The 12,744-nt window shown below is 38.5% G+C and overlaps 1 protein-coding gene across 4 annotated transcripts; it reads left to right on the forward strand.

Moving 5' to 3' along the window:
* The first annotated feature begins 45 nt into the window (after window positions 1-45).
* zgc:153169 (uncharacterized protein LOC767799 homolog) lies at window positions 46-11,444 on the forward strand. Of its 4 annotated transcripts, XM_041250903.1 has the most exons (11): window positions 46-138; window positions 522-657; window positions 2,598-2,736; window positions 3,497-3,653; window positions 5,596-5,641; window positions 6,438-6,476; window positions 6,575-6,663; window positions 8,309-8,324; window positions 8,926-8,993; window positions 9,573-9,677; window positions 10,500-11,444. In XM_041250903.1, the coding sequence occupies exons 2-11, from the start codon at window positions 549-551 to the stop codon at window positions 10,599-10,601; spliced, it is 870 nt and encodes a 289-aa protein (XP_041106837.1). In that variant the 5' UTR covers window positions 46-138; window positions 522-548; the 3' UTR covers window positions 10,602-11,444. The 4 variants fall into 4 exon arrangements, with proteins under 4 accessions (XP_041106837.1, XP_041106836.1, XP_041106838.1 ...); XM_041250902.1 differs by lacking the exon at window positions 46-138 and having other exon boundaries at window positions 365-657; XM_041250904.1 differs by lacking the exons at window positions 46-138; window positions 9,573-9,677 and having other exon boundaries at window positions 365-657.
* Window positions 11,445-12,744: the final 1,300 nt, after the last annotated feature.

The raw sequence follows: 12,744 nt of genomic DNA on the forward strand, positions 1-12,744 counted from the left end.
TGATTGGAGGCGATATTAAATGACAGTGAGCGCCCACCAATAAAACGTTCATATTGAATCGTAGTGAAGCGCAAGTGAACTGTCTAGTCTCGGCCAGGCGAGGAAGGAGAAAAAAAAAAAAAAAAAAAAAAAAAAGAGGTATTTGTAAAGTAGTAAATGGATAGCTCTCGATGTGAAAGTGCTGTCAGAAAATAGTATGTCACCTAAACTGAATATATATATATATATATGTATATATATATATATATATATATATATATATATATATATATATATATATATATGTATATCAATTTTATTTGATAGACTAAATAAATAAAACCAAAGACTGCACCATTTGCCAATTCGTTTTACCGTGATTAATCGTCAATAGCGTAATCGTTATGCAAATGTAACGTTTTGCATACTTCTCTGGTCAGCACTTGCCCATCTATAGACGTAGGTGCCAAATGTTGCTATTGTTACTTTGTTGTTTGTTTATTTAACCAGGAAATTCATGAACTGACCCTTCCTTTACAAAGGTGTCCTATGAACTGGGGGAACCTAGAATGGCTGCTCTAGGTACCTGGTCGTTCTCCCTTCCAGCAGTTGAGAAAATGAAATCCCTCATCTTGAAAGGACAGCACTCCACAGACTGCATTGAAGAGGCCATCGCAGGTGAATAATACCTGTACTGTATGAATAACTAGTTGGAACGTATTATTTGCAATGGCCTGAAGTCCTAACATCTGGTTGCATTTTTGTAATCCATAGCTTGCCACCACAAACATAATGTAAAATATACAGTACGTAAACAATAGGGTATTCAATTATGAAACCAATTATGAAACAAAGATGTTAAAAGGACACTCAGCAACACAGGAGCAATGGTACCTGAGGAGAAATATGAATGTAACAACCAATACAAGAACGTTATCCGAACTACTGTATTACTGTATCTCTGGAGCCTCAATAGAGCTTTTTAGAATCACTAACCCCAATGTATATCTGGTACACCAGGGTGTAACCAGTGCTCCTGCAACCCTGCTTCAAGTGGATTTAAGAAATATCACATTTGATGTATGTAGCAGTTGTTAGAAATGTATTTCTCACTGGAGCAGTAGTACTCAACCCTGGCCCTCAAGATGAACTCCAGTCCTGGTCTTTATTACAACCAGGTCCTAAATTAGTTAATTGCCTCTAAGCAGCTTCAGTTAACTACATTAGAACCTATTTGGCGTTAAAACTTGTACTAGATTAGATCTCGAGGGCCAGAGTTGAGTACCACTGCACTAGAGTTGGTGTTGCAGGGGGAGGGTTACACCCTGTTGAGCATGATTATGAGAGTCCAATTGAGACTAAAGGGGTACTTTAAACCTCATAGTTTTACAAAATCACTAGGGGACTTTGGAGGTTATTTTCGATACCACAATTGCTCCAAAACCTGTGCAGATTAGATTTTGGAGGTGATCATATCCAAGGTGACTAACGAGTGGCTAATATGAATTCACCTGTCACAATTTCAGCAAATGGCACATCATATGTTTAGGAGACTGTCAGCATAGAGAAAGCATATGGCACTGCTAGGGGCTGGGTGAAAGCCCTAAAGGTAAATTGTATATTTGTGTCTGTTGGGAATATAAGGTTCTCACATAAATACGTGTGAGAGTGTCTCTGGAGCCTAATTGAATGATTCATGGTTAATTATGCTATGTGGTGTTTAAGAGGGAGAAAATGCTTTGTTTGGGGGTTGGTGTGCAGGTGAGTGTAACCTGAGTTTGGAACTGTGCTTATACTGAGTTTGGAAGTCTGTTGTGAAGGCGAATCCTAGCCTGCAGTCACTTTTTGTTTTGTTTTGTTTAAACCTTTTATTGGCCCTTGTGCCTGTTTATTTGTTCCTGTTTTTTTGTTTAATTAAACGCGCAACAGAACTGTAAACTGCAGTTTTCTGAGTCTCATTCCTGCCTATAACATCTGGGCCTGATGCTATTCTGTTACAAATACTAATGAAGTTCAAATACACAATTAATGGGGAGCAGTGAAAACAGTACACAACATAATAAAGTTACATTTTTGTAGTCTCTTTGCACATTGTATCCTGTAATGTAGCAGGATTACACAATCAAATTTAGTAGGATATTTGGCCTTGCAGGACAACAGATGCTACTCCAAATGCATACTCTGAGCTTAATTACCTCGCAGGAGTGCAAAGGGCAATGCAGCGCTCTCAGCTGGTCCCCAAAACAAATTGTGAACTTGACACCAGTGGTATTCAAACTACCCTTGCCTAGTTCACCTTGCATACTAACTGAGGGGACCCCTTAGTTATAGAGCTTTTAACCTGATCCCATGTGCTTAGATGAGAATCTGTAATGGCAGTGCATCGCACAACAATGCTCATTTAACTTGAAGAAGTTTGGTGCACATCTGCAGGAAGAAAATCAGGTTAGGCAGTTTTGTAAGTAAAAATACAAATAATCAACTGTAAGTTTCTGTTGCAAGTACATATACTAAAAATGTGATTGGAGGTATTGCAATGCAGTGTCAAATCATGGACCCAACCTAAAAAAACAACTAGGTATAGGGTCCTCATGACCAGTAGTTCACCTTTTTTTCAGGTATTGAAAATGATAGAGAGACAGGTCATTATATTGTTGGCAGAGGCGGTTACCCCAACAGAGATGGACTGATCCAGTGTGATGCAGCTGTCATGGAAGGGACCCCAGGCCGCTTTGGAGCTGTGGCAGCCCTGCATGGGTAAGTGCAGAGCTTGTGGAGCTATACTTTCAGACCAACTGGCATAATCGTACACCTGGGTCTGCATGATCCTTAGCACTGTGGAGATTTATACAGTATTTGTATGATTTGTTTTCTCAAGGTAATGCCAATGTGGGTGGGATATGTCAAATGTGCTGCTTGAGCACCCCAAACAGCATGACTGGCTAAATATTTTAAAGGTCACTCACAGTACGGGGTTAATATTTTGAGCAATAGTAACTTTAAGTCTGAATTTACCTAAAATAAGGTACCCAATAGTCCTTTACTTACAGATAGTCTTTGATATGGTCTTTGTCCACTGTCTGTAACAACATGTCATGCGGATGCTATAGTAAAACAAATGACAAAACCTAATATCCACATGCATCTTTAGCAAAGGGATTCCCTTATATCTAAATAGACTTGTAAATGTTACACAGTTATATAGTACTGAGGTGATTTTTAAACAACAAATATTGGCAAGCTACTGAATCTTGGAGGTGAGGCCCGAACTGGCTAGCCTCTGCCTGCCCATGGTTGGCACATGACCAGTAGTGGTCGCTGAAGTGGGGTGAGGTGAATTAACCCTGGCTGATTTTCCTATCGAACCTGCTGAAACACATTAAGACAATGCAATACTCCTAACAGGCCTCTAGTTAGCATAGTCAATATGGAGATCTGAACCAGAGACACATGATTCAAACTGCGCTCTGGGGATCCCTCATGTGTTTTAAGAATGCGTTTATGTTGTTTGGTGCAGTGTGGGGACCCCCGTGGCAGTGGCTCGCCGCGTCATGGAGCGGAGCGCTCACAGCATGCTGGTGGGAGAGGGCGCAGTGACCTTTGCCCAGGAGCAAGGCTTCACTCTGGAGGACAATGAGAACATGATGTCTCCAGAGAGTTCCAAGGCTTATCAGGTAGCACCGCCTTTACCTTCAGTATTTTGAATTCTAGGTAATATGTGAAGATTTCAACCAGACAGTCAAGGACTCTTTCATTCAAGTTTCATTTGCCACAAAAAAAGCCAAAAAAACTTGATCTAAACTGGGATATGCCATCAGCACTGCAATCCTACCTAACAAAACAAGATTAGGTTTAAAAAGGAAAACTGTCAATCCAGGGCTCCAGACTGTAACTAAAATGGTCAACAGTGCGACCAAAAAAAAATTTAAAAATGGCAACTGTTTTTTTGGGGTTAGGCGCCATTAGCACATGTAAGACAAAATGTTGCCTCTCCCTTTAAAAACGTGTCAATATTTGTGAAAGTGCAATGACATTGGTCTAAAGAAAAAAAAAAGCTTCTCACATGTTTAAAACTAAAGTGCAAGTAGGACGGTGACAATCTCATCGAATACAAACGTCTGGAATTCCAGTGGTGCTGTATTAAATATGGTAACCCCGGTTTCATCCAGCAGATGTGATCATGACCAAATGTGTGTGAGTACTGTTATGTAAAAATGTTTCTTAAAGCGAACAGTTGCATTCAAGAATTTTAGAATAAGAACAGCGAAAAACCAAAACAAATATACACAAGGTTTGTGTGTTGCACACGTGCCATTACCAAAATATCCTGAAAACTTAAAATAAACAAAATAATTACAACCAAGGGCTGAAACACAGCGAAAAGGTTACTCTATAAAAGCTAAAAAAGTTTTCTTTGTGAACTCCAACAAACCAATGTTGCCTTCCACCAGTCAAATCGTAGAATGCCTAAATAAAGCTTTGAGTTAGCTCAAACAGATTGTTTTAGTTTATTGCATCTTCTTTAGCAGCTGCTTATATCCCAGATACAATAGATATGGTTATATTATTTACCTTCAGGAGTTTGAGGATCATTTAATTGCGCAGCAGCTTTCCTAGTAAAATGAAGAGCTGATAATATCTCTTCCACCAAACAAGCAGGCACGGTAATTTAAGACGTTACAATAATGAAAAACAGTAAATGTAGAGTGAGTTTTGTGCTACAACAGGGTTAGGTCAAGCTGACCATTTTAAGAAATGTGAAAGCAAAATGCATAGAAATACTTGGGACTGTAATTAGAAAGTGCACTACTTAAAAATGTAATATATGGCAGCTTACTTGTTGCAGTAAAAACTAAAAAAATGTTGCCATTTACTAAATTTAGCTCTCGGATTGTGAAAAAGTATCTCAAATATATGACAATGTGCTTGTTGTAGTGTATTTAATATAAATAACAGAACAAACTCACTGAAACTTAAACTTGTTTTTACTGGGGAAAAAAACAGTAACATGTAAACTATAAGAGCTGGCTGTGTTACAGTGCTGTCAGATCAGGACTTCACTAACACTGAGCAAGGGAGTTGCAGCACACTGTTTCCCGTTTTACAACTGTACACAATTAAAGGTGCAGTAACCAGATCCATACACTTGCAAAAGATCTAAAATATAAACAAGCTGAGTTTCTGCAGGCATCAGCTGCATAGATTAACCTTTCAGCAGAATGTAGCAACAAACAAGTGAGTACAAACATTAACTTACTGTTTTAGTATCACTAGTGTCTTAGCAAGTTGTTGTATTTTAAGCAGCTGAATATGGTAGCAACCAACTTGCTTCTAAAATAACACTTAATTACTATCTATGCCCTCCTCCATTGCTTTTTGCCTCTGTCTGCCAAACTCAGCAGTGAATGCTTTTCCACCACAGAGCAAAGTGTCTTCACACTAGACTTGAATACTGCTAGTTTGCTTTTTATTAAATTGTTGTGAATGCCCTTTTTAATAATATTTTTGTATTGGTTTTATTCATTACTTGTGACTGTTCACTTGACTAAATGTGGTTTCAAGATATTGTGGTCAGTCTATGATGTCATTTTTTCCTTTTATATTCTGTGTATTCAGGAGTTTGTAGAAAAAAATGACAGATGCAGAGGACATGACACATTAGGTAAGAATTAAGTAGGGAAGCCCCCAATATGTATTTAAATGTGCATTGGTTACAGTGTCACCTAGCCTGCAATTTGTATGTCAGTGTTGAATACTGGGCAGTTACATTGTACTTCATTGATATCCCTTTACTGTCATTTTCCAGCAAGGAGGTGACTATTGTTCATTATCTGCAGTAAGGTGATTAATCCACAAGAGGGAGCTCAAACAGCTCAGACATTCAAAGGCAATTGTGCCCTTTTAACCTTTGTCTCTGTACAAAGCCCATAAAACATAAAAATATAATTGTCTTATGAGCTCCAACACTGACTGCTGGTGCTTAAAACTTTTCTGTTTCAACAACAGCAGTGATTAAGAGGGGCCTTTATTTAGGAAAAGTGTAAAGATCGGAAACCTGATTTTATCCCATTTCAGTGCCCACAAGGCCCTCCTGGTGGTCAGGTGATCGATCATATACTATCATTTGTAACATGAAAAGCTTATAGCAAAATAAGACGTGGAAGAGTTTTTATGAAGATTTCAAAAGTGCTACCCAAACTAGACTTAACATTAAGCATAAAAACAATTAACTTTACAAGTCACAAAATCAACACAATACGTATTTCTTCCCCAATTACTTTTATTTCAAATATTGTACAACACAGTTATCCAAAGACGTCAGTTAATGTAATTCCCAATTCTTAATTCTTTTTGATCGACTGTATCTCAACTCGTGGTATATACAAAGTCATTTAAACCAGGAATATTGCAAATGATATCATCAGTAATTGACTCATTGGTTTTGTTCTTACCCTAAGGTCTGATTGCTTTGGATCTTCAAGGAAATATAACTGTAGGTGAGAGTGCGGTTTAAAATCTTATAGCTCTTGTAATATATTAGGGCAGTGAAATCAGTCAAGTGCATGTAACTCTGAATTATGTGCTTACATCCCAGGTGTATCTACCTCAGGTGCTCCATTTAAATCCCCTGGGAGGGTAGGCGACTCTCCACTGCCTGGCTGCGGCCTTTATGCTGACAACACGGCAAGTCTCCTACCAATTACAATTAATGGGCCTCTGCATCTGTTCGGGCTTATAGATACAAATTGAGAACTGTGACTTTAATCATTGTATGAAGGAAAATCTAATCCCCTGCCAACTCTTTTCCATTCAGACGATTTCTGAGCACTATTATACAGTACTTACTAAAGGGATGATTTGATCAACCTATAAGCTGTGAGGAAAAGCCACAGCTGAGTTTTTTATTTTTATAAGAGAATTTACAGCAACAACGAATCACCCTGGGTAGCATTGACCACCTACCCCAGGTTCTCATGATTTTGATTGAGTGGCTTTCCACTCTGATAGGTGAAGTTGGCGATTGTGCTTATAGAGAGCACTCTGTGCTGCTTATGATCTTTGCTGTTTTCAACTTGTCTTATCGGTGAATCTCACTGTTTGTGTCTTTTTTTTTTTTTTTTTAGAAGTCTAAATGCTCCGATAAACATAAATAATGAATACAATTCTGTTACTTTAATGGTTTCTGTTGTATTTATTACCGTGGCTGCATTTTAATAACAGCAATAGCGACTGGTTGAATATGCTTTCGGTGTTTGAAATGGATGCATTTCTTACTTGCAAAACAAAAATGAAGGAAGAAATCACAAGAGTATACAGGAAGTGCAAAGCGACAGAAAGTTATAGAGTCCCTTTGGATAATGTTTATGCTGGATTAAATACAAAAAAAGTTTATCGTTGTTATTAGAGTTTAATTTTGAGGTTAATGTTTTGAATACTGTAAACATTTGAAATACACATAATTATACTGAGGTGGGAAGTAAATGATAATGTGATAAACATTTACAGTGTAGACTATTTTGTATTATTTATAATGACTTTGCCGAACAGAAAGGGTTTCCAAAGAGATTCCTAAATATTGTCTTTTTATTTCTGTGCGTCCAAAGACATGTAATTAGGTTATAAGAATAAAGCCTATTGTTTGGTATTCTGTCTTAAACCAGCTGTGAAAAATGATATATTAAATAAAATGGGGAAAAACATGTGTTAATCAGATTATTCTGGCTTTAATTGCAACTGTGGTACCATTCAGTGAGTGAAAATTGTAAAGGGTGCTTTAGATGAAACCTCCCGACAGTAGGGGTACAGTTTCAAAAAAAGGTTGAAAACCCCTGCTTTAGGCCTATATTAACTGTTTACTGGTTTGGCATTACAGTATATAATCCAACTATGAGTGGAAAAAAATGTAATAAGATAGAAAGTTGTTAGCTTGGCTGTAGAAAGTTTGTGAAGCCAAGAATAATTTAAACAGTGTAACGATTGAAAACAAATATCAGTACAATAAGATTAAGATAGAACAAAATAATTAACATGTAAGTTGTCTTAAATTCATATTTCCCGCAGAATTACTACATTCCTTATTCTTAGGCTCCAGTAATGAAACAATTCTAATTTAAAAAGTTGGTTATCCCCTGGCACATGAAAGATTCTTATCAACTGTGAGGTTTGGTACACAGCTTATCAGACTATGTAAATGACCCGAGTACAGAAATGTTCAGTAATATACCCTTTAGTATGAACAAGGATGAGTATATTTTCATTAATGCCTTTGTAGGTTTAGCTGGTCTGTGCTTCATATCAGCACTGACAAAGCTGTTCTGTTGTTTTCTAGGCAGGAGCAGCTGCAGGTATGTGAAATCATTGACTTTTAAACATACCGATGATGGACACACAAATAGAAAGACCTGCCTATGCACTTTTCAAATGCTGGGACGTGGCAATTCGGCAAGGTGTTCCCTCAGATAAATTAGGGGTATAAATCTGCAGGAAGGCCTGTGGCCCATGGAGCCATTCATTTGGAAACTGTTCCTCATCAAACCTTGTTAATTTGCATGGTCTTTGATATGGAAGCACCTGTCAGGCGCCTGCGGTCAGCCCTCTATCAATTGCCGACCAGATCAGCTGCAAATGTCTGGACTGTGTAAGAATTGATTCACTGTTGATCTGTTTTATGTAGGTTTGATCTTTCTACATGTTATTCAATAGTCTGTTTTCTTTGTATGAACAATGTGTGTGACTTTTACCAAATAAAAACAAACAAACAAACAACTTGGTGGTTACCTTAACCAAACAAGTAGCACAAAGGTAAGTGTAGGCACTTTTTTTATAAGGAGGTTGTGTTTATATTTAATTAACATGATCTGATGATGATGTTATAGGTTTTAGAATTGCATGTTCTTTTACTGGATGAGATTAGTATGATCTTTGTTTTGTTTGTTTTTCTATTAGCGACTGGTGATGGAGATAAGATCATGTGCTTTTGCCCTAGCTTTCACGTTGTTCAGCTGATGAAGCAGGTAATTTTCGTCTCATTTTACTACAAAACTAATAGCACATGGTTTTCAGTATGTTTAGAACATCTATATTAATTTAGAATATCTGCTACTTAGTTGTTGGTTCTGTTTATGTTTGTTGGAAAATTAGTATAGACGCTTACTTCCATAAATAAGCCAATTGATCAGTGGGCAGTTGGCTTAAGTTTTGAACTATTATTATTATATATAAAATGGCCTTGATATGAAATGATATGCTTTCCGTATAAGTGGAAATCAAGTCATTGCTATTGTGATACTGGTTTGTGGATGGGAATCTCCTATGTTTTGGAGTGCAAGAAGCAAGACGTTTTTGTGAAAATAAAAAATGTAGCTGTTTCCATTTTGGCTGTGTAGGATTTGAAAAATATGTATTATGTTTTTCAGAACATTGTAATATTGTAAGCAAGTTAAAAATGTTATCTTCTCAGGAAGGTGTATTTTCTGAAATAAAACAGACATCGATGATTTCAGTGTAACATTTTACAGGGTTTTAAGATACTGCAACTTTAATGTACATAAAATTATGCTGGCTATTCAGTAGCTGAACTTCTTGTTTCTAAGGGGTTATCTCCTGCCAGTGCTTGTCAGACGGTTGTCAATGATATTCAGAGAAGGATTGGAAAGGGTGCCATGTTTGAATTTGGGCTGATGGCAATGAATATGAAGGTATATTTCACAATTATTTTTAATTAACAACAACTCCCCATTTAGTTACTGATACAGGCCCTTGGTCATTGAATATGATAATATATTCTCTTTCCAAAAATTTCAACACACTGTTGAATTCATTTAAATATTCACCTTCAACGTTTACCCAGACATTTCATAAAGCTTTGTACATGTTTCACACCCTGTATCCACTTGACTCTGCAGTGTCATCTGCTGGTAGAGGTAAAGTAAGGATCAATGCTGGTGTGTGATATTGGTGTCTGTTTCAGTGTCAGTTTGTGAGCTCAATTTCCAGCTCTGCCTGCCAGCCAGGGATTGTATTTGCAGGGAGTTTCCAGGTCTGAGTGTCCTCAGCATTGCAGATGTTTGTGCAGTGAGAATAGGGGAATCACGCAAAGCTTTTGCATTTAGTTCATTGCTAGGTACGCTGGCAGACACCAATATCAGATATTTTTGTAAAGAGAGTGTATGATTATTCTTAACTTTTTTCTACAATATGTAAGCACACACTTATGTGTAAATGTCCCACATATGACTGATGGATTTGACACACAAGCACAGACTGAAGGAAAATCCTATCCGTATAGAGAAGGATTTCAAAATCAATTCTAGATGTATAAGAAAGGTATTTTGTGTACATTTTTAATATGGTAAGCTGAAACATTTTGGCATAGTTCATTGAGAGACAAAAGTAAGGTAAGTGTGGTCTGAAGCAGTTTCTTGTAACTGCGCCCACAGCCTGGCATCCTGACACATCCAAGTACGCATCTGTTAGGATTAAGCTTTTTATTTATTTATTTATTTATTTTTTTTATACAGGGTGATGTTGGAGCTGCATCCTCAGTGGAGTTCCCATATGCATTCTGGCATCAAGGAAGCAACACCGTTGAACAAAATATTCAGTTGCCACTTCAAGAATAAGCCAGCACTTCATATCTTTAAGGATCTTGAAAGACACCCAGATGACATCTGTGCTGTCCTACAAAACCAAATAATTTTTTTTTTGATTGTTTGTTTGTTTATGGTTAAAAAGAGAAAGGGAGTGTGACATGACAGTTAAAGCCAGTACTTGATATGTATTCCTTTTTTTAAATCTAGAAATCAGAGTGATGTTTATTGTGTTTAAAATTGATAGGTTTTTGCTCTTGACTGGAGGCAGAATTGTTCTGCCTTGACACCCGGATCTTCAGTTCTATGCCCAGCTTACTTGTATGTTTTGGTTTATGTTTTATACCAGTTTAAAAAATAAGTTATTGGGATCTGTATTGAATCAAAATGATCTTCAGTACTCCTGGTCAGTGAGCAGGTAGAAAAACAGAGATTAAATTAAATATATTTATTACCTAAGACTCTTTTTTTAATTAAAATATTTTTAATCTCTGCAGTGAATTTTTATATTGCTATATGTATGTTTGTGAACTGTATAAATCCTCTGGATGAATTTGTTAATGACATATTACAGAACCAGTGTATGAACACTTTATTGAGAACAATTAGGAGATGTTACGCACAGGCTGGGAACCCTACAGTTCCCCGAGCAATTAAAATGTAAATTAGTCTGCTGCAAAATACACAGAAGCAAAGATTCACAAAACTATGAAGGGTCAGTCGTGATACACTAGAGATAGTGTGCATGGCATAAACATTTAACAGGACACAATGAGTCAATGCAAGAGATTTTGCTATGCAAGGTGGAAGGCGATCTTCCAGCATCGAGCAGTTCTTGCAGAAACTGCAAAATGACTGGCACAGGTTCCAGGTGCCAAAGAGAGCCTTTCGCGTGACTGAGGAGATCCAAACGAAGTGGAATCTCCCTGGGCTGGCCGTACAACAGCTGGCACAGGTTTGAAAACCATATTCTCCTGGGCCACTTGGGAGCCACTAGGAGAACTGACACCTTCTCCAACTGGACTTTTTTTGAGAAAAGCTGGGAGCAGCGGTATGGGTGGTTACCAGAAAGTACCTCGAGTAGTACCCCTCTCCGTGGGAGATGGGGTCTATGAGACAAATGGCTCGCTTGCACAGCAAGGCAGCCACTTCTTTCTGAAGTACCGAGGCTTGTACAGGGTCTGTCACTAAAGTATTTGTGACACCTTGAAAGGGAGGAGGTCCCAAGCGGAACTGTAGCGCATAGCCGTTTTGCATGGTGGCGAGCTCCCAGGAGTCTGAGGTGCAAGCTCGCCAGTACTGCAGCTGTTGTGCCAAAAATGGGGTCCGAGGCCACCAGCCTTCAGGGGCCCTGGCCAGGCTGCTGAGGCTGGGGCTGGGCAGTTTGGAGTGAGTGTTTAGGGCGCTGGCCCTGAAAATGCCTCCTCTGACATGGTTTTGTGGACTGACCACGACCTGCGTTCCCTCTGCCTGCCGATTGGGCTCGGTTACCTGCTAACGTGCCTTGAAGGCGATGCCTTAGGTCACCCAGCAAAGCTGTGTGGACTAGGACTGTTCTAGTGACAGTTCGAGTCTGGGGAGCTACTCGGTGAGACCTTTGCAGTATCTCCTCCACAGCTGGCGCAAAAGTGTGCCCTGGGGATATGGGCGCATCAAGTAGCGCGGCCTTATCAGCATCAGGGTCCCTGGCTTGTGTCAGCCACAGCTGTCTATGAGCCACCACCAAGCTGGCTAGGCTCTGGCCAAGGGCTCTCTTGGAGACCGGAGATCTGCAACAGCGTACTGGACAGGAGACCAGCTCAGGGAGCTAGGCCTCTCGCAGTACACCGTCCAAATATGCGGTAAGCACACTCGCACTAACTTGGTTAATCGAGTTGCCTGCGTCTCCGTCACGCTACATCAGTGGTCCTCAAAGTAATTTTTACACAGGCATAAATTGATCTTACTTGTCTGTTTGCGGGCACGCTAACTATTGCATAGGTTCTTATCATAAACACTGCCTTCTCGCGACATACACAGTGTGTGTATATATATATATATATATATATATATATATATATATATATATATATATATATATATATATATATATATTTATTTAAGAGGTTTAGCGGGAGTTATTCTTGGCTCACTCTGTTAAAGCAAAGTCTCAGGCAGTAATTATACATGCTGCGCT

Source organism: Polyodon spathula, chromosome 5 (assembly GCF_017654505.1).
Source record: "Polyodon spathula isolate WHYD16114869_AA chromosome 5, ASM1765450v1, whole genome shotgun sequence".
Classification (NCBI taxonomy): Eukaryota; Metazoa; Chordata; class Actinopteri; order Acipenseriformes; family Polyodontidae; genus Polyodon; species Polyodon spathula.